Source organism: Manis javanica, chromosome 7 (genome assembly GCF_040802235.1).
Source record: "Manis javanica isolate MJ-LG chromosome 7, MJ_LKY, whole genome shotgun sequence".
NCBI lineage: Eukaryota > Metazoa > Chordata > Mammalia > Pholidota > Manidae > Manis > Manis javanica.
In genome coordinates this window covers 135,292,845-135,320,054 of record NC_133162.1, presented here as the reverse complement: position 1 = coordinate 135,320,054, position 27,210 = coordinate 135,292,845, and the positions used below count along the sequence as shown (strand labels likewise).

Genomic DNA, 27,210 nt, shown 5'->3' with positions numbered 1-27,210 from the left:
TTCTTTTTCAGGAGGACTAGTTAGGTCTGTCTCCTTCTCAGGTGTTGTCTCTGTGATCTTTGTCTGCCTGTAGTTTTGCCTTTTCATGGTGATAGGGATAGTTTGCAGAGCTGGTACAAGTGACCGCTGGAAGAGCTTCCCTTCGTGTTGGTTTGTGGCCTTTTCCTGGGAGAATAGCGACCTCTAGTGGCTTGTGCGGGGCAGCTGTGCGCAGACAGGGCTTCTGCTTCCTGCCCAGTTGCTTTGGGGTTTATCTCCGCTGTTGCTGTGGGCTTGGCCTGGCTGGGGCTGTTCCTCCAAAATGGTGGAGCCCCGTTGGAGGGGGAGCGGCCAGGAGGCTATTTATCTCCGTAAGGGGCCTCTGTGCTCCCTGCTGCCCAGGGGGTTAGAGTGCCCAGAGATCCCCAGATTCCCTGCCTCTGGTCTAAGTGACCTGTCCTGCCCCTTTAAGACTTCCAAAAAGCACTCTCCAAACCAAAACAACAAGCAACAATGAGAGAGGAAACAGAGAGAATGGGAAAAAAAAAAAAAAAAAGGAAAAAGCAAGCGATTTTTTTTTTTTTTTTTTTTTTTTTGTCCTCAGGTGCCGGTCCCAGGCACTCGCTCTCTGGTCCTGCTGCCCTGTCTCCCTAGCACCAGGGTCCCTGTCCTTTCAAGGCTTCCAAAAAGCACCCACCCACCGGTCCCGCAGGGAAGGAACGCTCGATATTCTTTGTCCTCAGGCACTGGTCCCAGACACCCGCTCACCAGTCCCGCCGCCCTGCCTCCCTAGCACCGGGGTCCCTGTCCCTTCAAGGCTTCCAAAAAGCACTCGCCAAAAAGAGAGAAAAAAAGGGGAAAAACGCGCGATTTCTTCCGTCCTCAGGTGCCGGTCTCAGGCACCCGCCCACCGGTCCCGCAGGGAAAAACGGGGGATATTCTTTGTCCTCAGCGCCGGTCCCAGCCACCCGCTCACCAGTCCCGCCACCGTGCCTCCCTAGCACTGGGGTCCCCGTCCCTTCAAGGCTTCCAAAAAGCGCTCGCCAAAAAGAGAAAAAAAAAAAAAAAAAGGGAAAAACGCGCGACCTCCTCCGTCCTCAGGCACCGGTCTCAGGCACCCGCCCCCAGGTTTCGCAGGGAGAAACACGGGATATTCTTTGTCCTCCGGCGCCGTTCCCAGGCACCTCCTCACCGGTCCCGCCACTCTGCCTCCCCAGCAACGGGGGCCCGTCCCTCTAAGGCTTCCAAAAAGCGCTCGCCAAAAAAAAAAAAAAAAAACCGCTCCGGTTTCTCTCCACCCGCCGGGAGCCGGGGGGAGGGGCGCTCGGGTCCCGCTGGGCTGGGGCTTGTATCTTACCCCCTTCACAAGGCGCTGGGTTCTTGCAGGTGTGGATGTGGTCTGGATGTTGTCCTGTGTCCTGTGGTCTCTATTTTAGGAAGATTTTTCTTTGTTATATTTTCATAGCTCTATGTGTTTTTGGGAGGAGATTTCCACTGCTCTACTCACGCCGCCATCTTGGCTCCGCCCCCCTGGCTGTATGTTTTAAAAACTCACATGTTTCTTTTCACTTTCAGCTTTTACCGTTACGTCTTAGAACCAGAGATTTCTTTCACCTCAGACAACAACTTTGCTAAGGGTCCAATAGCAAAGTTTTTGGATATGCCACAGTCTCCTCTGTTCACTCTGAATTTAAACACCCCCGAGGGCTGGATGGTGGAGTCTGTCAGAACACCGTACGATCTGGATAATATTTATTTAGAAGAGGTAAGAACATCGTTGATTTCAAGTATGATATCATGTATAAACCTATTCAAGATGTGATGGTGGTGTCTCTGACTGGATCACAATCGAGGCGGGCCTCTGAGATGTCAATGTTCAGACACAGTTGTATTTAAAAAAAATAATAGCCTCATTGAGGTCTATGTCACATGCCATCAATTCACCCTTTTAAAGTATACGATCCAGTAATTTTCATGTATTCACAGAATGTTGCAAGCATCATTACTACCTAGTTTTAGAATGTTTTCCTTACCCCTAAAGCAAACTCCATACCCATAGCAGTCACTCCCTAGCCCCCAGCTCCTGGCAACCACTTATCTACTTTCTGTCTCTGTGGACTTGTCTGTTCTGATATTTTATCTAAATTGAATCATATATTTTTGTGACTGGCTTCTTAAATTATTTTCAAGATTCATCATGTAGCATGTGTTACTACTTAGTTCCTTTTTATTGACAGATAATATTTCATTATATAGGTACACCATGTTTTATTTATCCATTAAACATTTGGGTTGTTTCTACTTTTTGACTACCATGAATAATGCTTCTGTGAGCATTATTGATGTACAAATTCTTGTAGATACACTTTTATTTCCCTTAGGATTGGAATTGCTGGGTCATGTGATAATAGGAGTGGAATCACTGGGTCATATGGTAATCCTGTGTTTAACCTTTTGAGGGACTGCCAAGGTGTTTTCCAAAGTTGCTGCACCATTTTCCATTCTGCCCTAATGACAAATGATGGGTATTTTTTCATGTGTTTATTGGCCATTTGTATATAGTCTTGGGAGAAATGTCTGTTCAAACCCTTTGCCTATTTTTAAAAATTTGCATGTCTTTTTATTGCTGAATTGTGAGAGTTATTTCTATATTCTGGATACAAGTCCCTTATCAAATATATAATTGACAAATAATTTCCCCCATTCTGTGAGATGTCTTCTCTCTTACTGGATAATGTCCTTTGAAGTACAAACGTTGCTAAACTTGATGAAGTCTGCATTTTTTCTTTTGTTGCTTGTACTTTTGGTGTTGTACCTAAGAAACCATTGTTTAATTCCAGGTCATAGTGTGTTCCTTGAAGACATTCAAACTTTTAAATTCTTACATTTAGGTCTTTGATTCCTTTTGAGTTAGTTTTTGGTATATGGTGTGAGGTAGGGTTCCAGTTTATTCTTTGTGGGTGGATATCCAGTTGTGCCAGCACCATTTGTTGAAAAGATTGTTCTTTTCCCCATTGAATGGTCTTGGTACCTGTGTTGAAGATCAGTTAACCCTAACTGTGAAGGTTTAATTCTAAGTTCTCAGCTCTATTCCATTGATCCATGTGTCTGTCTTTAGGCCAATACCATGCTGTCTTGTTTACTGTATCTTTATAGTGAGTTTTGAAATTGCTAAGTGTGAGTCTTCCAATTTTGTTCTTTTTCAAGATAGTTCTGGCTATTCTGGGTTCTTTACTGTTTGGAATCAGCCTGTTAATATCTGTAGAAAAGACTGCTGGGACTTTGATAGGGATTACATTAAATCCCTAGATCAATTTGGGGAATATTGCCATCTTAACAGTATTAAGTGTTCTGATCCATGAATATGGTATGTCTTTCCATTTATGTAGGTCTTTAATTTCTTATAGTAATGTTGTGTAGTTCTTAGTGTACAAGCCCATGCAAGATCATGTCAAAATAGAAGTAGTTTTACTTCTTTCTTTCCAGATGTCTTTTATTTAATTCCCTTGCCTAGTTTGGGAAATTATAAAATTACTAATTCAATCTCTTGTTGTAGATCTATTTAGATTTTCTGTTTCATCTTGAGTCAGTCTCTGGAGTTTGTGTCTCTTAGGATTTGATCCATTATATCCAGGTTACCTAATTTGTTGGCATACAGTTGTTCATAGCATTTTCTTAAAGCCTTTAAGCTTAGTAGTGTTTCCTTTTTCCTTGCTGATTTCAGTAGTTAGCTTTTCTCTTTTTTTTCCAGTCAGTTTAGCTAAATGTTTGTCAATTTGTTAATATTTTTGAAGAACTGGCTTTTGGTTTCCTTGATTTTTCTCTATTTTTCTGTTCTGTATTTCATTTATTTCCATGTAAATGTATTTTGACTCTGAGGCCAGTGATGAGCCTCTTGTGCTAGCCCATTTTCAGTAGAGGGCTCACAGTATGATCTTGCTGATGTCTTCACAGTCCTCACTCTCTGTACTCAGCTGAGTAGATTAACAGGATTAAAAGACATGGTCTGGTCTTTCAGGGAATTTACAGCATCTCACACCCCCTTCCTTTCTAGGCCTTTGCGTCTGTGTATGCTGTCACCTGCTGTAATTGAAACCTGTTTCCTGGTTCTATCTTCTTGGGTAATGAGAAGCCAGGAAATTGAAGATAGTAACCAAAGGACTTCTCAGCCTTCTTTTCATTAGGTTAAATAACTCTACTTTCTTTAAGAAGAATCCCTTTGGTGCTGAGTTAGGGGGGAGTGTGTGTGTACATACTTGACATATTCTCCACCCCAGTCCTATCCACTGTATTTTTAACATGCAGGAAATAGAACCTTTGCCCATGAGGAACTGGCTTTTATTGAAGAGATTATAAAATGGCCACAAAAAGCTCTAAGGAACAGTGTGAGGAAGTACAGAGTCAGTGGGCAAGCAGGTTTCTTCGTATCTTCAGTTTTTGCTGCCCTTTCTTAGGCTTCCTCCAGTTTCTCTGCATTCGCTGACAATGCAGAGCCTGAGACTTGGTGAGCATGTGGAGGTTTACCTCTTGGCTCTTATTATATTTTGGAGTTTAGCATTGCAGTAACATATTAAGCTCCAAATAGTGCAGTATTAGTGTTAGATAGCCAAGTCTGAAACCTGGGATAGAAACTCATTATTTAGCTAAAGCCAAGCTACCCCAAGACCTGGCAGTTACATAATATTTTCTGCTGGGAATCAGTTAATTTAGGCAGTTGGTGTATAACATGAATGGTTTTATGCCTTTATGGAGCCATTGAATACATTTTGGACATTTGCATTTAGAACAGCAATATTTTTAGCTACAGGCCAGGAGTTTGCATTTTTCTCTGATGTTTCTCATTGTTGCTCTGTTTTCTCATGTAGATCTTCTCCATTCTTTCTCTTAGAGCTGTTGGGCAGCTGCTTACATGCTTTTTCCCATACTTCCTTCCTAGGTCAGTCTCCTTTCATCTGTACTTTCGGAATAACCTCTTTATCATTCTTCTATCCTTTTTCCTGACTCTTTCGAACCCACCTAGTTTTTTAAATTGTATACAGTTGGTAACCACCAGTGCAGTGCAGATCCGGAGCATTTCTGTCACCCCAGAAAGTTCCCCTGTGCTCATTGGCAGGTACCCCCTCCTCGCCCCCAGGCAATGGCTGATGTGCTTTGTCACTGTGGTTTTGCCTTTTCCTGAGTTTCTTAAACATGTGAGCTGACATATATACATGTAGCCTTCGTGTCTGGCTTCCTTCGCTGTGCATGGTGCTGTTGAAGTTCATCCATGTTGCACGTATCAGCAGTTTGTTTCTGATTGCTGAGTAGTCATCAGGTGATTTAATTTCGGTATTGTAGGTGGACAGCGTGGTGGCTGCCGAGTATGAGCTGGAGTACCTCTTACTAGAAGGTCACTGCTACGACATTACCACGGGCCAGCCCCCACGCGGACTGCAGTTTACACTGGGAACCTCAGCCCAGCCCGTCACTGTGGACACCATCGTTATGGCCAACCTGGTAAATAGTCAGGCTGCCACATGCTGGGCACTGCAGCGTATGCTGGGCAGTTAGCCTTCTGGACATGAGTGAGGTGAAAATTCATAATTGACTGACTTTGGTCAATACGAAAACCTGAAGTTTAGTTACACTTGTATATTGGAATTGTGTGTCAACTTAAAGGACACATGGTAGAATACTCTGCTCTAATGCATAGACCCCTGAAAATGCATTGCTTATGAGCTGAGAGGGTTTTCCTTCTTTGGAGGTTAGCAGCTTATTCACACACCACACACTGATTCTCCACTGAAGCACAGCTCAAGGGCAGACCTCTTGGCTTGACTGGCCTGCGTTTTGTTAGTGTTTCTAATGTGTAGTTTTTTGGGGTTTTTTTTGAGGGCCCTGATTAACTATCCTATTTAAAATGCAGGTCTGACTGATATTTCAGAAAGAGAAATAACTGACCTTTAGAAACAGTGTTTTGATGTTTCAAAGAAAAGTAAAGTTGTCTTTCCTCCTGTTCCAGGGCTACTTTCAGTTAAAAGCCAACCCAGGCGCTTGGATTCTCAGACTAAGGAGGGGACGGTCTGAAGATATTTATAGGATCTATAGGTAAGACTAAGTGATGCGGTGCATTTCTTTGGAACCTCTTGAATTGATCACTGCACTGGCTGTTAGCCTGGGCATAGAGTTTAATTTATAATTGTATGTGTGTTAAAACAGTGCCTTTTCCAGGAAACCAAGTATGGCATAATTGTCTGGAAATAATTGGATAGTAAGTGGTATAAACTTTTAAGAAGAATTATAGTTGTCAGTCGTCAGTCATTCCTTTGTGCTAACAGTATCTCAGAGTCAAATCACCTGTCACTGAACCCATGGGCAGATGAGAAATTGAGTCATTTCAAGAAAGGGGAAAAGAGCAGAACAGTCAGACTTTTCTACCCAGACAGGATGCTGCTCAACCCTGAGTGAGCTGCGCACACGGTGTGTGTCAGCCTTGGCGGCGAAGCCCGGGGCCGGCACTGGGCTTCCGGGGCGGTGAAGGGGAAGCACTTGAGGAGCAGGCTTTGCTTCAGGAGTTTGCTACAAATGACTCAGTTTAAAAAAATTGTACTGCCTTTTAAGGAGGTAGGTCTAAATTCTGCTTACACAGTTGAAATTAGTTTTAGGCTGTGTGAAAAAGACACCCCGTCTGTGTTTTTAGTGAATGAGCTCCATGGGAGTGTATCTAAAGCACCCTCTCGTCAAGTCCTCATCTTAGTCCCAGAGGATCTTACTGGCACGTGAGCTCAGTGTGGGTCACTACATGTTTGTTACCCAGGAATAGAAGAGTTTTGCACTGTAGTAACATCTTCAATGTAAATAGCACGTTGTCCTCTAAATAATATTTTCCCCAAATACGGGGTTACGGAATTTTAATCTGTCACGAGGACTTCATCTGTTGTCCTCCTAAGCCTGTCCCCTCTGTGTGCCTCTCCCTGGCCACTGGCGCCTGCCGTTTGGGGCTCTTCCCTCGGTGTCTCCCATGGGATCCCCCAGTCTCTGCGGTGTTCCGTGGTCCCCAGCACTGTCTCACCCTTGCCTGAGGACTCTGCTCTCTGTTGGGTGACAGTGAATTCAGAAAATACATATTTTGTCATGGCTGTCTGCAATTAATACCTTGAAAATTGGTGACTGGAAATTTTAGACATTTTACTTGCTTATTAGGAAATAATATTCAAAATTTTTCCTCCTCTGCCCCATTTACCTGCAAATAGAACTTGTTACACAGTTCTTTCTCCACAGTGTGGACACCGGATTGAATAGGGAGGGCCTGGCCTTGGCTGACTGTGTGCCTGGGCAGATTAGAGTAGATGCCTTGCTGAAACTCTGAGGTAGAATCACGCTCTGCTACTTGCCCGTGAGTGTAAGTGTTGTGTGTGGCGATGGGGCAGAGCGGCCGCTGCCCTGGTGCTCCCTTACCGAGGGCGCGGTGCTCGCTCAGACCCTGTGGGTGCATACGGTGCTCACACTCATCATGGGCTTGCTGGTCTGGGAGCCCCTGGCTCTCTGAAAGGTAACTGAAAGAGGGGCTCAGGAAGGAAGTGTGGGCTCTGACTGCTTGCCACGCTCAGTGTTTAAGGGACTGAGATATTCACAAGTGCGTCTGTGTTAGCTTGAAAGGGCAGGTTGTGAGAAAATCATTTGTTCTGAAAAACTCCTTTGTGATAAAGATGATAATGTGGCAGATAGATGTCAGAGTATTTACTGCATGGTGGTTTGTAATGTCCATCTTATCCTCTTTCTTTTCTCTCTCAGCCACGATGGTACAGATTCTCCACCTGATGCTGATGAGGTGGTGGTTGTTCTCAACAACTTTAAGAGTAAAATTATTAAAGTGAAGGTGAGTTTTATGTATTAAGGTAGTCACTCTTTCATAGTTGGTAAAAGTAACATATTCTCAAAGTCAGAAGCAATTACCTAAAGATTTGTATCTTTGAACCAGCCCCAAACTATGTGAGATAATGGATACGTTAACTCTAATAATAATGCTATTATTGTGTTAATTTTTTCACAGTGTACATGTATATCAAATCATCACACTGTGCACCTTAAATTCGTACACTTTGATATCAGTTATATCTCAGTAAAGCTGGGGCGGGGGACAGAAACCAGCCCAAGACTTTACTTCATCTTTGGAGTTTTATTGTAGCATTTATAAAAATACTGTTTTAAATGCAAAATGTATTTTGTAAATATGTGTTTGTGGCTTCCTTCTGCTGAGAGATTGTACCTTTTGGATAGTCTTATTGAGGAGTATGAAAATCTCCTTTACTCTTTCATATAGATACTGTGTTGCTTTTATAGTCACAATTCACATTCTTATTGATGACTTCATTCTTGGAAATTTGGAGAGAATGCCAGTGCAAATTTCAACAACAATAACTGGTAGCCCTATTTAATTTCTTCTCACCTTCACTTTCTCAATTTTCAGAACTTTGCAGTTATTAGTGCCTTAAATTCAAGTAAAAGATGTCATAGGATAAATAATCACTGTACACAGTAAAATCTAAAGCTGACTACATAAGGTTGAGCAGAAAAATGATCCGTAAACTGTAGAGAAGATTCTTTGTACTAATAAGTCCTGAAAAAAGCCTGTGGCATGGAATGCCTCCCTCCTGATAGGTCACGTGGGCTGTGCTTTCCCTGCAACTAGCTGCTAGCTTGAGAAATTGTGTTTCTCTTTTTGCTCAGACTGTTTTCCTCGACAGTTGAATTTGAGGTTCTTTGCCCATTTTTCAAACTGAAAACAGTTGCTGTCTAATTAAAAGAGGTTGTGTCTCCTCACCCAAGGTTTTGATATGATGTGATGAAGGCACCCCACCAACTAGTCCTGATGCTGGGTGGGTTGGACTGGCTCGCAGGGAGTTGTTCCGCATTGCTGGCAGCCTCACCCTGTACATCCAGGGAAAGTCACTCTAACGCTGTGAAAGCCAGTAGGAGGAATAAGATCTGTCATGTGTGATTGCAGGTTCAGAAGAAGGCAGACATGGTGAATGAGGATTTGCTGAGTGATGGAACTAATGAGAATGAGTCTGGATTTTGGGACTCCTTCAAATGGTAAATTGGCTTCATGAACTAATACTTCTAAGGAAAAATTGAGATGTAAGCACCATCCCTCCCTTCTTTTTGGTATAATAACCCTGTCTGGGCCTTTCAGACTCTGCTCTGTGTAGCCTGTCCCCTGTTGACCAAGCGAGGCCGACAGCCCCCAGGTGCCGCTGCTTCTCTCCCGGGCGCCTGGGCTCCCGTGGGCTGTGCCCGCCCTCTGGAGAGCGGAGTGATGATGGCGCTGTGCATGTCACGTGGCACTGATGGATTCTGTAGCGGAGCCTGCGTTCAGTCTCCTGCGCAGCATAGCACCCTGCAGGCAGCATCCTTCTCGTTCCCGTGGCCATTCGCTGGCCTTGTGCTGCCCCCTTTGCGTCGCCCCCCAGGGAAGGGACAGAGTGGGAAGCACAGTCCCTTCACCTCTCCCCTCATAGGCTGTGGCTCTGTACTGGCATTTCAAGTGTTCTTGTTTTTACCTTGATTATTACAGGGGCTTTTCGGGCGGACAGAAGACTGAGGAAGTGAAACAGGATAAAGATGACATAATTAACATTTTCTCCGTTGCATCTGGTCATCTCTATGAAAGATTTCTTCGGTTAGTCATGTTGATTATTTCAGTGTGTACGAACGAATTTGTCACAGTATTTTTATTTAGAGAGTCAGTATTTTATGGGATTCTACCTGTTACACTCCTGTGTATTTTGAGGCCCTCTGAGGATTGTGAGTAGGTTACATACACAATTGTATTTGTTTTGAGATGCTAACCTCATGAAGTCGAGCTGTATAGTAGATACGATCTGTGTGGATATTACAAAGGTATAAGCTGTTAATATCACTGTGCACGTATTTTAAGTAGTGGTGTTTAATTGGCCACCAAGCATTGCTTAAACCAGAAGTTAGGTTAGCATAGAGAATACGAGTGGACTAGGACCATGGACCTACCTTCTAACGATCCATAGGATTTTAGAGTGAGGAGGGATTGTAGTTCTTTTATGAAAACAGCTGTTTAGTAGACAGACAGAGACTCACTGGGTGCAGGGACTGGCGTGAGGTCACACAGCCAGAGGCAAGGCGGTCTCCAGGGATCGGGGCCCAGGGCTTGGCTGTGAGTGACTTCCGGATGCCAGAGTTCTTCTGACTTAGCCACTACACATCAGTGATGAGCAGCGAAGTGTCACTTTACTCAAGTTTAGCCCTCCTGTTTCCAAGAAATCACATCTGACCTAAAGAAAGTAGTACTGTCAGGTGTTAGCAACAACTGAACTTAATTTGATTCCTTGACTCAGGATTTGTTCTGGATTGTCTTCCAAGTAGGGCGTCCTGGAAGTGAAGCCCCTTTGCCATCCCCTTGCCTCTCCTGGCTCTCCTCCCCGCACGCCTCCCGGGTCAGGCTGCGGGAGGCAGCGCGGTCACACGGAGCTGCTGTGCCTCCTGCAGGCTTTCCTGGGAGAGGGCTGTGGTCACTTAACCACAACCCCACTGTTCGTTGGCACCATCGTCAGTGTATCAGGTTGTGAGCAGATGATTAAAGATGGAACATAATTAAGTCATTTACGTTTGTCAGGTATATTTTTATGGGTGAGAAACGCTGCCTCTCTTCCATGCAGTGCTAACTTTATAAGAGTAAGTGAGTGTGTCTTTCCATTACTAAGGCGCTCTCTGCCTAAGAGAGCTGTCAGTTAGAACTGGCGCGAAGAACATTAAGCAGTCCTGTGATGGACTCTGTTTGATTTTGTTGTGATGAAAAAGCATTAAAAAGTTATGATTTGCTTTTGTTTGACAGCATAATGATGCTATCAGTCCTGAAGAATACCAAAACTCCTGTGAAATTCTGGTTCTTGAAGAATTATTTGTCCCCCACATTTAAGGTTTGTTTTCCCATGAAAAGGAAAATATTCTTATTAAGGAAATATGTGCAGTATGCTTTTTACTATTTCTATGTTGTCTGTATAGTTTTTAACATTCCCTTTTGTATGGCTACCCTAACTCATTTGCATATTTCTATGTTGATTATTCCTCCAGAATGGTCTCTTTTGGGAGGATAGTTGTTATAGAACTGAACACAAAATTAATACCTGTTTGAAGTTTGGATAACATGGAGGAGAGCCCATGTCTTTGTTCTGTTGCGCAGATGCGCCCCCCTCGGAGTGGGCCTGCTGCGGTTTACTGGGAAGCTTGGTGTCGCCACCCGGCGAGGGGGTGGTGTATTCTGCCAGGAGCGAATGCCCAGTGACATGTGGAAGTCATACTTCATCCTTGCAAAGCAGAAAGTGCACTTAGAAAGCTTTCTGCTTTATTTCTACCAGTATTTGTCATCTGAACTGATTTGTTTGTCTCTTTTGCCGTTATTCTATAGACATTGTTATGCAACTGTGTTCAGTTATCTCTCTGCTAGATATGTGATTACTTTCTGGTCCACTGAAGGTACTTGTATTTGGAACCTGAAAGACTTAATGGCAGCAGATTTGTTTGGAATATTTGGGTTTGCCTGTCATTCCCTGGGTTAGATCTGTGAGTGGCTTAAAGTCAACCTCAAAAAAACATTCTACTGCAAGGAAGTTTAGACAAATGGACTTAAAGCTCATTTCCCTTACATGCACACATGTACTGGTTATCCGAAAGCCTTCGTGGCTGAGTTGTCATTTCACGTGGTGATCAGAAGTTATAAAGAAGCAGGGATTTGATAAACGTTTATGTCTTTTATGTAGTCACGTTAGTCAGAGTCAGAGTTCTGTGTCAGACCACTGTTAGGGTAAATGTGCTTCTCTGGTGCCATGATCTTGGTGGTTGACTTACATCCTGAAGAGTTAAGAGACTTTGGTTTTCTCTGTATTTATGCCTTAGGAATTTATACCTTATATGGCAAATGAATACAATTTCCAGTATGAGCTTGTTCAGTACAAGTGGCCCCGGTGGCTTCATCAGCAGACTGAGAAGCAGCGCATCATCTGGGGTTACAAGATCCTCTTCCTGGATGTGCTCTTCCCGCTCGTTGTTGACAAGTTCCTGTTTGTGGATGCCGATCAGGTTAGCTCTCAGAGGCCAGATTCAACTGTTGTATTAAAGGCATTAGTTATGGGAATATGCTTATTTTACAGTATTTAGAATATATGGAAAGGTCACTTTTTAAGTTTGCGTTTTTGTATCCCCTTTTCATCTTTTTTTTCCTGGGTCCCTTTCAATTGTTGTAATTACATTGTGTATGCAGTTGTGTATCTTATTTTTAATTCATTTAACATGCAGACTAAAATTGGAAAGTTGAGGTTGAACAATGCTTGCCGTTATCTCCAGTTTTTTGCCCAAAAGTATTGACGTGGGTAAGAGAGGAAGCTCAAATTGTGCAGTTGCCCAGCCTTGACAATATGGGACTTAGCAGGAACAGATAGATATTCTTCCTGCTGTCGAGGTTTCATTTAATTAAAAGGAACACACTGCAATTTTATAGCGTGCAAACTCAAAAAGTGTAGATTTACTTCTGCTTTACAGCTTTCCCCTTACTTGAATTGGCTGAAGCCTGAGTTAGGCATCTGAATGGAAGTGATAGCATGTGTGCGAAAGTCATTTGGACAAAGCCTTCACCCACATCTTTGGAATTCCCTCTCACCAGGCTCACTTACGTCACTACCGGGTCAACTCAAAGCATACTCTCCTGATTCTAATAGAAGCACCCTTAATCCTTAGTGAGCGCTTACAGTGTGTAGGCATTCCACTTCTGTCCATGTGTCAACTTACGTAATCCTCCCAGCAACCTGTGAGAATGTCCATTTTACAGAAGAAGAACCTGAGTCACGGGGGGACTAAGCAACGTAAACTGGTTTTATTTCTACTCTTTTTGAATAGTTAGGATACTGTGTGCCGAGCACTAGGCTAAACATCACATGGTAGTGAGGGCAGGCGGCACTCGGGCTCACTGGGCCTGCCTCTGGCATCTGTGCTGGTACCCACTGACCTGCCCCTCCTGATGCCTTCAGCGAGGCCCTCTGCAGGGTTGCTGAGCAGTGACGTGTGATCTGCTTTTGTACAGATTGTGCGAACAGATCTGAAAGAGTTAAGAGACCTCAGCTTGGATGGCGCTCCTTACGGTTATACTCCCTTCTGTGACAGCCGAAGAGAGATGGACGGCTACAGGTTCTGGAAATCGGGGTACTGGGCCAGCCATTTAGCTGGGCGAAAGTATCATATCAGGTACCAATTCACTGGCTTTCAAGTTAATTTTGTGTATTTAAAATTGTGAATAGGTAATATGGCTCAGAAGTAAAAATTGTGTACAGTGAATAAAGTCTTCCCAATCCTGTCTCTCTATCCTGTTACCACTCCCACAGCAGAAAATCTGTTCATCTGCTGAATGCCCTCCAGTGTCTGAATTCCTACATGACATGACATCTTCTTTACACTAAACAGGCCATCCTGTTTACGGCTCTGTGCCTCGCTTTCAGTGCTTAGCGTCTCAAGTAGTTCTGGCTATACCACTATGTAGGGACCTTCTTCATACCCACATATTATTCCAGTAAGTGTGATATTTGGTCTTTTGCTAAGATATACAATGTTGCAGTGAGTAAATACACTCTTTTGTATATTTCAAGTCTACGAGATAAATTCCTAGGACCCCTGGATCAAACGGTGTATGCATTTGTTGCTTTTCTAATGAACACTTACATTATCTTCTCTGGGCCCAGTGTGCCTGGAAGATCTGGAGGTAGGGAGCCTGTAGGAGGCAACACACACAGCAATGTTGGGCATGTGATGCCAGCATTAATACTTTATGTTCTTGGTCCAGAAGAACTGTAACATTACAGTTCTTCAACATAGAAGACGTCATCAGGATATCTTTGACTAATTGTTATTTATCAGTTACTATAGCTTTTGTTACCTAATCTGTTGACATTTGCCTGAAACCTTCTTTTGTGGGAGATGCTTTTGTTTGGAAGGCAGTCAAGTGAGGAAGTGACAGTGAGCCTGTGGTGGCAGAGTGCACGTTCTGTAATGACTTCCTTAGGCATCTTCGAAGTAGCACATACTGACGCTGAGGCCCACTGTGGGGCCTCAGTTTACCTCTTCAAAGAGAAGCCAGCATGTTTGCCTAGTGACCTGTCCCATCATTCAGTGGGGCTACTTTTTCTGCCATAATCCATGGTTGTAACAAATTGATCTTCTCTATCCAGTGCACTGTATGTCGTTGATCTGAAGAAGTTTAGGAAAATAGCTGCTGGTGACAGACTTAGGGGACAGTACCAAGGTCTGAGTCAGGATCCCAACAGCCTTTCAAATCTTGACCAAGTAAGTGGCTATATTTTTGGTTAACACTTTCAGTGATGCACATACAATGTTGTGTTGAAAATGACGTGTTATTTGCTTCTTAGTTTTCTCTTCCAGTTGGACAGTGTTTTGTTTCTTCATGGGAAGAAATTGTGTGTATGTGTATGTGACATTTTTATCTGTCCTCAAGAGAAGACCTAGTGAAAAATGTCAGAGGCCTGGAGTTGGCTTGGAAGGGAAAGGGAAGGAGGATGCTGCCTCTGGACTGTTACCTTTTAATTTTGTACCTAGACTAACCTGATACATTTGCTTCTCTGCCTGGTAGGATCGATCTGTTTCTCTTCTTAAGAACTACCTAGCTCAGGACTCACCATATAGAGTAGAGCATCATAGTTTCTCTTTTTTTCTACAATCAGAAACTATGTTATTTTTAAAGAAGTTTAGCTGAATCATTGTTTATTAATGCTAACCAGTTTTCAGAGGTGAGATTATAGTGTGTTTTAGTCTCACATACTTTGTTTTTCTTATATCTACCTTAAACATTTTAAAAACTTTGTGATATATAGCACCCATAAAGAAAAGTGTACAAAACAAAAATGTACAAATACATACATACTCATATGTATTCAATTACCACAAAGAAAAAAATACCCATATACCACCAGCTAATTCAAGAAATAGGACGTTACTAGCATCCCAGAAGCCTCTCTTCTTCTCTAACAAAGGCACCCTTCTTGTCTACCCTGACTCCGTGGTAATCACACATTGCTTTTCTTTATAGAATTACTACGTGAGCGTGTGTCTTTGAATACTCCCTAGTTTTGTCTCTTTTTTCTCTGTATCTCAATAGGATCATGTAAGATGTTCTCGACTGAATCTTACTTCTGCTTGACATCATGTTTGTGAGACTCATCCATGTTTGTTGTGAATAATGGTACTAGTTTTATTTATCTGTTCTGCCTTTGGGTTGTTTCCTGTTTTTGTCTTCATGGGTAGTGCTGCTGTGACCATTCGTGCACAAGTCTTGGTGCACGTTTACACGTATTTCAGCTGGGTGTTCAACTACAAGTGGAATTGCTGGATTATCAGATATGTGTATCTTTATCTTTACTAGATGATTCCAGCTTCTTAAAGTATTTGTAATTTATACTCCCATCAGCAGTGTAAGAATTCCTGTTGCTCCATGTTTTGACCAATGCTTACTGTCAGTATGTTAATTTGGTAGATGTAAGCTGGTATCCCATGTGGCTTTCAGTTGGAGAGTTTAATCCATTTACATTTAATGTAATTATTACTGAGGTGGGATTTACATCTGCCATTTCCTATTTGTGTTCCTAGAAGTCATCTGTCTTATGTTCTTCAGTTCCTACATTACTTTTTTTTTTTGTACTGTATTCTTCTATGTTAAATAGGCATTTTAATTCCCTTTTTCTTTTACTATATATTTTTTAGTTATTTTCTTAATTGTCCTGGTGATTATCAGTAACACTTTATGACAGTCTAGTAAAATTAATAACAAGTTAATTTCAGTAGTATTCAAAAACCCTATTCCTATATAGCTCTGCTTCCCCACAGTTATTATGGTACAATTTACATGTTTATACATTAAATATCCATCAACACAGATTTATAATTATTACTTTTTTTGTAGTTGTTCTTTTAAATTAAAGGAGTTCCAAACAAGAAATACATTGATACTGTCTTTTTTATTTACCTACATACCCTTTTATTTCTTCATGTGGATTTGAGTTGGGGTGTCCTTTCCTTTCGACCAGGTCTCCCTTTAGTATTTCTGGTATGATGGCTTTGGCACCACAGACTCTCAGAGAATGTGTACATTTCTTCATGGTTTTGAAGAAAAGTTTTTCTGAATATAACATTTGTGCTCGACAGTTTTTTCTTTCAGCACTTTGAATATATTGTTCTGCAGCCTGCTGGCCTCTATGGCTTCTGGTGAGAAATCAGCTGCTATCTTGAGATGACATGAGGGTGAGGCCTGTGACAAGATGCCTTGTCTGACAAGTCACTGTCTCTTGCTCGTTTCAAGGTTCTCTATCTTGATAGTTCGTTTGATTATGGTGTATCTAGGTGTTGGTCTCTTTTGAGTTTACCCTACTTGGAGTTCATTTTTGGATGTGTAGATTAATGTTTCTCATCAAACTTGGGAAGTTTTTTATTTATTTAACTCTTCTTTCTGTCCCTTTCTCCTCGTGGGACTCCCATTATATGTATGTTGGTATATTTGATGGTATTCCCAAAGGTCTGAGGTTCTATTTATTTTTATTCATTTTTTTGCTCCTCAGACTGAATCATGTCAATTGAACTATCTTCTGTTGACCTGATTCTTTTTTTCTGCCTGATCAAACATGTGGTTGAACCCTTCTAGTGAATTTTCCTTCCAGCTAATGTATTTCTCAATTCCATATTTTCTGTGCAGTTCTTTTGTATGACTACTGCCTCTTTATTAGTATTCTCTAATTTTTGAAACATTCTCATACTTTCTTTAGTTCTGCTAGGGATGTTTCTTTTGGCCATTTGACCATATTTAAAAGACCTGGTTTAAAGTCTTTGTCTTGTAAGTCCAATGTCTGGGGCTCCACAAGTACAGTTTCTACTGACTGCTTTTTTTCCTTGTTTTATATGAATCCTCCTTTGTTTTTGCATGCCTCTTCATTTTTGTTGAAAACTAAGGATTTCAAATAAGTGTGACAACTCTGGACATCAGATTCCACCCCCAAGTTTGTTGTCACTGCTTGTTGTACTAGTTGTTTTTTTGTGCCTCCTGAATTAGGTGTGTGAAATCTGTGTTTTTTTTCTGCCTGGTTAGCTTAGTGGTCAGCCAAAATCGGACAGAGATCCTAAGTGCTCACAACCAGTGAGACTGCCAGTCTTCGCCAAAAACCACTGAGTGCATGTTGGGGCACATCCTCAGCAGTCAGTAAGGCAGCTTGCAGCTCTACCTTAGCCGTCATTTCTGGCCGCGAGAAGAGGCAGAGGGGAGAGCTTGGGCTTTCTTAGGCTTGCCTTGGTGGTACACTCAGAGCCTTGCATGTGTACCTGCCTTCTGTATTCCCAAGAGCATGTCTTTTCTTTTCAAAGCTTCCTAGGGACATCTCATTCTTCCGTTTCTCCTTTTGAGACTTTTGGTGCTGTACCTCAGGGAGTCTCAGGAAGCTTAGCACACGAACACATCTGTGAAGAAGAGGCTTTTAGCGTTGGGCGGGTTCAAGGGAGAGTGAATAGAGACAGGCCGTTACAGTACAGGCTTGCCGGGAACCACCAGTTAGGTCAGGTGACGACTCCGCTTTGGGAATGAAGCTCGGAAAGACCTCCAGCCTCGTTCTCCTCCAGTATAGGAATTCAGGCTGTTATTTTTTTGAGGCTGATGGGGAGCAGGAGAATGGGAGAAGGGTCAGTTTAAAACACCATAGAGCTCACTGTTCTTCCCGACATTCAACCATTTTTGTTGACTTACACATGCACCTTGGGTTGCTGGAAGCCTTTGGTTAATTTCCAGAGTCCTGAAAAAATTGATCCTACTTTTTGCTCATTTTTTGGCTGCTTTTATGGAGGGGTGAATTTTCAGAGCTCCTCACTCGGCCATTTTTGCTGATGTCACTCTCCATTATGGTCTTAACTTTGTATTTCCCTAATCAGTGATGAAGTTAAGCACCATTTTGTGTGTTTATGGCTATTCACGTACTCTCTTTTTGTGATGTGCCTATTGAAGTGTTTGGGTGGTTTAATTTTTTCCTTGTGGATTTATGGTCATTCTTTATGTACACTGGTAGTATATTCTTTATTGGTTTTGCATGTTGCAGATTTTCCCACTTGGATTCTCTTAGTGATTATATTTTCCTTTGTGGTTAATGCTTTTTGACCCCTATTGAGGTTATGAAGATGCCTTTTTATATTATATGAGCTTTATTGTGTTTTTTTCTTTCAGAGTTAGATCTGTATTCCAGTAGGACTTTGTTTTATGTGTGGTGTGAGATAGAGCTCAGTTGTCACCTTTCCTGTGCACACGGTCAAGTCAGCTTGGTTGTCTGCTGAGGCACATTGCTTTCCAGTGCCGCCTTTGCCATCTGTGAAGTACCCATGTCCACATGGACCTGTTTCTGGGCCCTCTTTTTTATCCCATTGGTCTGTCTATCTTCATGTCCAGACTAAAATATCTCAATTACTGTAGCTTTATATAAGTCTTGATACTGCTAAAAAACAAAATTCAACCAAGTAAATTTGAATATCTAGTTGATTCTATTAAGTGATTCATGAATTGGGCAGCATCCCGTCTAGCAAGTAGAGAAATGCTCTGAGCTGTATACAAAATGGGAGGTTTCTAATAGGAGGGTTGGGCAATAAATTAAAAAAGAGATTAGGCATTGTTTCGGGTGCAGTCACCCTCCCTTAGGAGGAGCAGGGGCTTATGCAGATGGCCTCACTAGTGATCAGGAAATTCTAGGCTGACTGGCTAAAAGTTCCACCCCTGGGAGAGGTGAACACCGGTTAGGTTGGGCATTAGGCTTGGTGACTTGGCCTTAGAGAAGTGACCGCATGTCAGGCCTGTGTTTTCCTTTTTAACAATACCCAGTAAGTCAGATTCTCCCGCCTTGTTCTTCAAGCATGTCTGAGGGTGTTCTTTGTCCTTGTTTCCCCCATATACATTTTAGAATCAGCTTGTTAAGTTCAGGAGAAAAAACACTTGCTAGGATTTTATATTTGGGTTGTGTTTAATTTCTCTCAATAACGTAGATAACTTCCTTCAAAGAGATCTTCTGTATTCTTTGTTAGAGGTGTTTTTTAGGGCCTTCGCTTCTGTTTGTTGCTAGTGTCCAGAACTGTGATTGATGTTTGTTATATTCAGCCACCTTGCTAATCTGTACCTGCTTTTGGACTTTGTGTTTACACAATCATAGTAGCATCTATAAATAGTGTCAATTTGACATTTTCTATTCCAATTTTATATTTTAAATAATTTCTTTTCTTTCTCTATTTGCTAGGACTCCATAATACTGAATAGAAATGTTGATAGTAGATATTCTTGAACCAAAAGCAACATTTCAGTGTTTCACCGCTAAGTGTGATGTTTGTAGTAGGTGTTTTGTAGGCACTGCTCATCCAGATCCAAGGATGTTCCTTCTGTTCCGAGTTTGCTACTTAAAAAATAAAATCTCTTCTCTTAGGTTTTATACTTTTTTTGACATCTGCTCAGATGATACGATTTTTCTGTTTTATTCTGTAAATATACTTAATTGCATACCAAAATATAATTTCTGAATTATACTATGTTCCAATGTGGTCACTGATTTTTTTAAATAGATTTTTGAAATAGATTTCTGGATTCTTTGTGCTATTACTGAAGAATTGTGCATTTATGTTTTTGTGTGACATTGGCCTGTTAATATCCCTGTTTTGTTTATAACAGGATTTGCCCAATAACATGATCCATCAAGTGCCAATAAAATCACTCCCTCAAGAATGGCTTTGGTGTGAAACGTGGTGTGATGATGCCTCTAAGAAAAGGGCAAAAACAATTGATTTGGTAAGCCTTCCGTGGGTCTTTTCGGCATTTCAGTCTGGTGTGGTGTAAGGCCAGGTAATCATTAACGCCCACGTGCTCCTTTAGTGTCTCTCTAGCTGTTGTACAGCCTCTGAGAGCAGACCTGCGGCTGTGTCTTCCAGCAGCTTCTGCAGACCTCGTTTCTGCTGTCGCCTCTGGGGCTTCTGGGGGCTCTTTCCACTACTTACACTCAGCATGAAGTTCCTGCTTGTCTTTGATTGTCTGTATGCCTTGTACTTTTCCCAGACGGACTGCCTTCAGCCTGCCTTCCAGTAGTGCCCACAGCTGCTTTGTAGCGGCTCCACATAAGCCACTGCCACGTTGCTTCTGCTCATAGATCATTTGGCTCCAGTGTTGTTCTTCCATCCAGTTAGGACTTGCAACCCCAGAACAGAAAGACCGTTGGGTTCCGTTTAACTTATACCCTTTCTTCAGCTCAGCTCAGGCATGTTGTTTGGTTTCCACAGTGTAACAATCCAATGACCAAAGAACCGAAGCTGGAGGCGGCTGTGCGAATTGTCCCCGAGTGGCAGGACTACGATCAAGAGATCAAACAGCTACAGGTCCGCTTTCAGAAGGCGAAGGAAACTGGGGCCACAGATGAGGAGACGACAGCACAGGAGCCAAGCTGGGAAGGTGAGCACACCTTTGCTTTACGTAAGCACGGCTTCAGGTTTCTGTTTTGTTTGTTGCAAAACAACAGAGTAACGAATAAAAGGAAAGGAAGAACCACTCATTAATCAGCACGATGTGAACCAGTAGGTGTGTCGTCACTTTTTTTCATTTGGCCTTCTAAGCAGTATTTATTGATGATAAAATTGCTGCTCCGTTTCTCTTTTCCTTTTTTTTTGAGAAAAGATGCTTTAATTGTAATTATTGTTGTTTAGGTTCATAAACCAAACCTGACATTTTGAGGGGTGCTTTCTTGTCTGTTCCCTTCGTTTTTCATTAAAACTGTTCAGGCACGAGTGCATGAAAACATTTAGGATCAAGGCAAAGTACATATTGATTTGAAGAAAAGTATTTTTTCAAACAAGTGTATTGGGGTAGAGGTGGAGTGTTCATATTTAATTTAGGCTGAAAATAGAAAAGATTAAGTCTTCATGTAATGTTCTCCCTAGTGTGTGTACATCTCAAATGGTAGCCAGTTTAAAAAAATCATTAGAATACAAAAGTGACCTTTTGTAAACTATAATTCACTGGGCTCTGGATTTTAACATTTATTCAGGTTAAAACTAACTCTAAAAAAACCAGTTACAGAACATGGATCTTGAGTGACTCACCTAAACATCCTGAAGACTATGCTATGACATTAAATATCTAAAAGGTTGGATATTCTCTATAAAAATAATTAAGTCAGATTCATTAGTGAAACCTCAAGATTTCCATTAAATGTGCAAAGAATATAGATGTATTGGCCACATAAAAGAAAAACACAAATAAGAAATTAATTTAAGGAAAGAAAATTAAAGGAATCTCATTAATGTATACTACACAGAAAAAATACTGATAATGCCATTTGTTGGCGAGATGGTGAGGACACAGTTCTGGGTCTGGAAGCGGCTGTGCGAATTGTTCCCAAGGGGCAGGACTACAGTCAAGAGATCAAACAGCTGCAGGTCCGCCTTCAGAAGGCGAAGGAACAGGAGCCACGGTGTCGTGACCCTGTGAAGTGCCTTGCTCATGCCGCGTACTGCAACGGTCCGTTTTGAAAGCAGAAAATCAGTCGTCAGGAGCCCCGAACATGTTTGTACCTTCAATAAGTCCTCTCTTGAGAATTTACCTTAAAGAAATAATTCAGCACAAGGAAAAAATTTGTGTACATGGAGAAATTTATTTTACTATTATTTGTAAACCAAAAGCATTAAAAACAGTTTAGTAAACATCCAAGAATAGAGAATCATAAATGAGCAACACAGCTACATGGGAAAATGCATGTATGTTATTAAGTGAGAAAAGAAGACTCCCAACCAAAAATGTGTACATTTTTACTGGAAGTAAATGCTGTACTGCTTAAAGCAGTTCAAACACAGTGGGGGTTTGCAGGGATTTGCAGATAGTTTCCATGTTTGTAAAAACAAAAATGTCTTTTTGTTTCCTTCAGAATACAGAGGATACTTGAACAAAGGTTTGAGCTGCACAGTTCTGCTTATACACAGACTTTTTCAGTAAATATATTAGAAGATTTTTTGTAGATTTGTAACAATGTGAAAAAGCATTTTCTTTCCTCTAGCTTACTGTATTGTAAGAATACAGTATATAATATATACAATACATGTGTTAATTGACTGTTTATCTGTTGTTAAGGCTTCTGGTCACCAGTAGGCTGTTAATAGTTAAGCTTTTGGAAAGTCAAAAATTATATGTGTATTTTTAACTGCATTGGGGCGGTCAGTGGCCCTAACCCCTGTGTTGTTCAAGGGTCATCTGTGTAATACACCAAACCAGCCTCTAAAAATTTTAAGAGAGATAAAGTGGAGGTGGGGGCACATTGTAACAGGTCACAATACCAGAAAATGCCCAATCTGTATTTTTATAATTTAATAATTCATTTTATTTTCAATTGTTCTCCTTTCCCATAGGTCCTCAGAAACGTGAAGAATTATGATTTCTAGAGGAGGATAGGAAATTACACCATTTGAAAAACACTTTTTATATTAAATGCTAGTTTTTTCTGATCTGTCTATACAACTGCTGATAAACTGGCTGGGCAGGTGTGCCACAGCTTTTGATTCTGAGCATGTGATTTTGACGTCTGCATCCAGGTGGGCTCTGGATCTCGGAGTTGAGGCCCTATCGGATTTGTACCTCATGGGAAGACAACTGTCTGGTCTTTTGGGACTCGGTAGAGAGCAGTCTTTTAACCAGAAAGGAACATGGCAGAGGCAACTGGGAGAAAGCAGGCCCCACGGTGCCCACGGCAAGAGCACGCTTGCTGCCTCGCCCGGGAAGCGCCCCGCCCGCGCCGCCGTGTCCTTCCGTGCCAGCGTGCTGGCCGCGGAGCTCAGTCTGCAGCCTGCGCTGCAGAGCGGGTGCGGCTTTGAGGCCGGCCGGCTGAGGCTTTGCTCAAGGCCCGCCCCTGAGGTTTGTGCCCGTGCCGCTGCGCCCTCCTGTGCTCTCGCCCCCAGCATTGCGTTCACTGTTGAATTGAAACCCAGCCAGGCAATTCTGTGTCTCCCGGGTTGGCTCCAGGCAAACTAATTTTGGGGTAGGATGGGGGTGGGTTGGGCTGAGGGTAGGGAAATGTCAGGAGCAGGAAGGCTCTGGGGTGTTGAGGGAAGGCAGAAAGACCAGAAAACCGGCCATTCTGTTTATAAACTATCAGTACCATTGCAAATAATTTGAAACGAAAACATTACTGTTATTCCCCACCCAACCCCAATGAACTTTTTTAGGTAATTGTTTTGTAAACAATTTTCGTATTTATGAAAGTCCTTGCTTTTTTTCCCACTTTCTAAAAAGATGTCTGTTACTGATCTGCTCACTGCATGCAGCCCTAGTGACCCCTCCAGGGACCCACCTGGGAGGCTCAGGGCCCCCCAGGAAGGCTGCCGCATCATCTGCCCCGCCTCCTCCCAGACCTGGGGGACGGTGGCTTTGACTTTCTTTTACAAGAGACTCCCAGACCTGAGGCCGGGAGAGGTTCTGACTGGGTGGTCCATGTTTTCCTATACACTGTTCTATATTCCTTTTAGTCTGGCACTGCGGATTGCCTCCCGCTTGCACAGATTGCCAGCACTCCCCGTCTGGCTCCATGGAGTTGCCTCTCCAAGCAGCGCTGGCCGTCAGCCTTTGCTTCTTGCGTCTTTACATCAGAGCCCAGACTGGCCCGTCTGCAGCAGCCTGTCCTGGTGAGTGGGCCGTGCCGGGAGGCAGCCACGAGGAGTCAGTGTGCCACTGGCCTGCGTGGGTGTGGGGCTCCAGGCCCTCCCCTCCGTCTGCCTGGCTGCAGGGACAGCAGCCAGGGCTCTCATGGACTCTGCCTCCTCCCACGTGAGCAGTTCTCAGGTTTTGCCTGTTGCTTAAAAATACGACAAGGGGGTGCAGATGGGTAGCTAAGTCCTTGCTCTTCTAAGCCAGGTATAGCTGACTTGCAGTCTTTTTTTTTTAAATCAAAGTCTTATGACATATCGAGTAATTTATTTTTTCCAAATCACATGTAGAAGTTAGCTTGGGAGTCTGTCAGTCTGAGGGAGCAACTTTGCTTTTCTAAATCCGGTAAAAACTGGGGAGGGAAGCTCAGAAGAGTTTTAGATCAGTTCATCCAAGACTGAGAAGTGCCCTTAGAAGCACTGCTGTTGACAAGGGCTGTAGCGTGAGCCCCCTGCCCTGCCCCTCTTGGGTCAGAGCAGCTAAGGGATGGAATCGTGGGAGCAGAACACGACTGTGCAGCTTCATCTCAGATCTACCTGAGCCTTCACTGCTGCTGCTGCCCCTCCTCCCTGCACCTGAGCAGAACTGCATTTTCCACTTCACCTTCTGGGAGCAGGAAATACACAGTCACTGGGACACCCTTCTTAAATGCTGGTTCCTTGGGCCATGGAACAGGCCTTTGTGTCTTCCCACCAGGTCTCTTGTGCATATCGGGAGGAAGGAGCAGTGTGGAGCCTGTGCTCTGGACTGTGCATGTCCTCTTCGCCCCCATCATGAACCCAAGTCTTGTTAATGTTGAGTCTGAATATGTAAGGCCAGCTTACTTCGAAAATGGGCTAGGCTAGGGCCCTTCTGCCAGTATCTTGGTTCATGTGGCATAAGCATCTTTCAAAATGAACTTCTAATGCCCTAGGAAATGATGTTAGCACTAAAAATTGGTCACTTCATCTCAACTAAAAGCAAATTGTGACTGAAAATATAGGTGGGAGAGGTTTTTCCCCAAGAAGTAAGAATTGGTTGCACTGAAACATTCAAGCTTCTGGGAGCTGTTCACAGTGCATTGTTTTTAACTATCATTTATATGTAATAGATTTTTTTTCTCTCATCATGCCATAATGGAAAATTTTCTTTCTGAGTCAGAGCCAGAATGATATGAAATAATGTGACATGTTAGAATGGCATGAAATAATATGAGCTTTTATGTTCTATGAACAGTGATATTTGATTGAGATCAAAACCTATGTACACAGCCTGCCACTCGGCCGGTGTGTTTTGTTTTAAAATTGAGCTCAGTACTTACCACATGGAGATAGCAAGTTAGTTTTCCACAAGATTAATAAAGTGTTGAAATCTGTCAAAATGTGGCATTTCAGATTGAAACATACCGATGTGTGACTACCTACCAAGGAGCACCCTGCATCGTGGTAGGCCCATGTACGTGTGAACTCAAGCCTTGGGTGAGCAAAGATTGTACGTATGTTAAGAAATAGCTTCCAAGAACAGAGCTTAATTTGCTCTGCTGCCCTTAAGTCCCCATATTATGAGCCTTGTTAAGGCTCTGCCTAAATGGACCATTTTTATCTGGTTGCAGGGACTGAGAGTCCCTGACTGAAGAGCTGAGAGCTAGGGCAGGCAGGGGGCTTTGGGGAGAGCCTGGCTCAGGTGGTAGTGAGGAAGGAGATCCCAGTTTCCTGCAGGAGGGGGTTACACATCGCTGACCCCGAGATCCGGAGCAGGTCGGACACCCCCCTCGGAGCAGTGGGCGCAGAGTGATTATTCCTCTTCCTCCGCGTCTCCCTGAAGACTGAGTTTAGGTGCTTGAGAGCAGTCCTTTTCTAAAATTGCCATCGATGATTAAAATAAATAATTCATTGTTCGGTTCCTTGTCCTGAATAAAGTGTTAATATTGTGGTATCGAATTTCATGGAAATGTAAATGTTTTGGTAGAGCCATCTAATGGAAACTTGTTCTTGGTAACAACAAACGGAGGGTACATTGTGTGCAGTTGTTTAAATATAAATTCCATTGTGTAATTTTAATAGTTTTTTAAACATTTGATTTTATGGGGACACCTTTGTGGGATAGTTAGAGTCAGCCATCTTAAATATAGCTGTCGTGTGTCTAGTTTGCTGAGGTGAGATCTGTTCCTTCAGTTCATGTTTTCCCTGCCTTGATGTTGTAAGGAAAGGTCTTAATCAGGATGGTAATTACCTCATTGAATTCAAGCAAAGTAAACTTTAGTAACTCAGGTTGTTTGATATTGGCATTTCAAGGATGGTGGTACCTGAAAGATACCAATTTCTCTTTCATTACTTGATCTTTGATCTCTTGATCTGGTACAGAAAAAGATGCTTCTGGGAGTCGGTGAATCAGCGCCCCGAGTAGAGGGTCTCCCCACTCAGGGTACCATTAGTGCCGACAATCTGTGAAAGCCACAGATGAGCTTCAAGCAGTTGCATGCTCCTCAGAAGTAGTCTGCAACATTTAAACTCCATGGTAATGATTAAGCAAGGATGAGGCCATTCCTGAAATTTCCCAACTTCCTAGACACACAGAGGCCAAACGTGGAAGACTGAAGTAGGACCTAAGTTAGGGTGTGAGCTAAGGCCTTCATGCCGCCTCTAAGTCACTCATCGCCTTACTTGTCACTGCTTAGCTTTCCAGAGAAGTGGGGACAATTCCTCATCAAAATATAAGTAGCAAAATACATTAACCTAAGGTCATCAATTTGAAAAAAAAAGACTCCTGGTTACCATATTTTCTAACCAGTTTTCCTTGGTAACAATGATAAGGTAAACATGGAACAATGAAGAAAAGTGCTATAGTTAAAAAAAATACTTTTAAAAGACCTTCTTTATAACTATTCTATTTTACTGTAATCTTGTTCTATTAAATGCAACATAGGCCCGGGTGCTGCCCTTGCTTGGGAACAGGCATTGAGGCTCTAAATGGCTGCAGAGCCCTGTGCCCCTGAAATGAACTGAGAGTGAATTTTCTGGTACTGTAATGAAAATAAGGTCTGCTCAACACAATAAAGTTTCCTTCTCTTCTTTAAAACTGCCTGATTATTCAGCTTTTATGTTTAGATTTTTAGAGTTCAAAGTTCTACCTCTTGCTCAGGCACAAGTAGGCCCAGACAGGGAGGGGAGCTGCGCCTCAGCGTCTGGTCTGGTGACGGAGCTGGGTCTCATTGCTGCTGATTCTCTGGATTCTCAGGACAGCATCCGTGCTGCTTCTATGTCCTCAACCTTGGAGAACTGCCCCAGACAAGATCTGGCAGACAAGCTGCTCCAGGAGTGCCGACCGTAACAGGGGGGCGTGCACTCGTTCAGTTCGCGCATTCTCTGCACTCTTGCTCTGGGTCTGGGTTTGACGTTGAAGAAATGGTGGCTGCCATTCAGGTGCTGACTGGACACTGCAAGCTGGTGCAGTAGTGCTCTTGCCAAGGTAGAGGTCAGGGAGACAGACCTTGTGGC

The 27,210-nt window shown here is 42.7% G+C and overlaps 1 protein-coding gene across 5 annotated transcripts in view; it reads left to right on the top strand.

Annotated features, from left to right (window-relative positions):
- Positions 1-26,791, top strand: part of UGGT1 (UDP-glucose glycoprotein glucosyltransferase 1) — a 112,492-nt gene extending 85,701 nt beyond the window's left edge. For 2 of the 5 annotated variants that reach the window (XM_073241616.1, XM_073241615.1), the window contains 13 exons: positions 1,555-1,744; positions 5,317-5,475; positions 5,981-6,066; positions 7,753-7,837; positions 8,966-9,054; positions 9,536-9,640; positions 10,829-10,913; positions 11,890-12,072; positions 13,070-13,230; positions 14,208-14,322; positions 19,727-19,843; positions 20,329-20,497; positions 22,444-26,791. In XM_073241616.1, coding sequence (XP_073097717.1) covers positions 1,555-1,744; positions 5,317-5,475; positions 5,981-6,066; positions 7,753-7,837; positions 8,966-9,054; positions 9,536-9,640; positions 10,829-10,913; positions 11,890-12,072; positions 13,070-13,230; positions 14,208-14,322; positions 19,727-19,843; positions 20,329-20,497; positions 22,444-22,469 — 1,570 coding nt within the window. In that variant the 3' untranslated portion in view covers positions 22,470-26,791. Of the gene's footprint in view, positions 1-1,554; positions 1,745-5,316; positions 5,476-5,980; positions 6,067-7,752; positions 7,838-8,965; positions 9,055-9,535; positions 9,641-10,828; positions 10,914-11,889; positions 12,073-13,069; positions 13,231-14,207; positions 14,323-19,726; positions 19,844-20,328; positions 20,498-22,443 lie in introns of those variants that run through there. The other 3 variants (XR_012133442.1, XR_012133443.1, XR_012133445.1) reach the window with 3 other exon arrangements.
- The last annotated feature ends 419 nt before the right edge of the window (positions 26,792-27,210 follow it).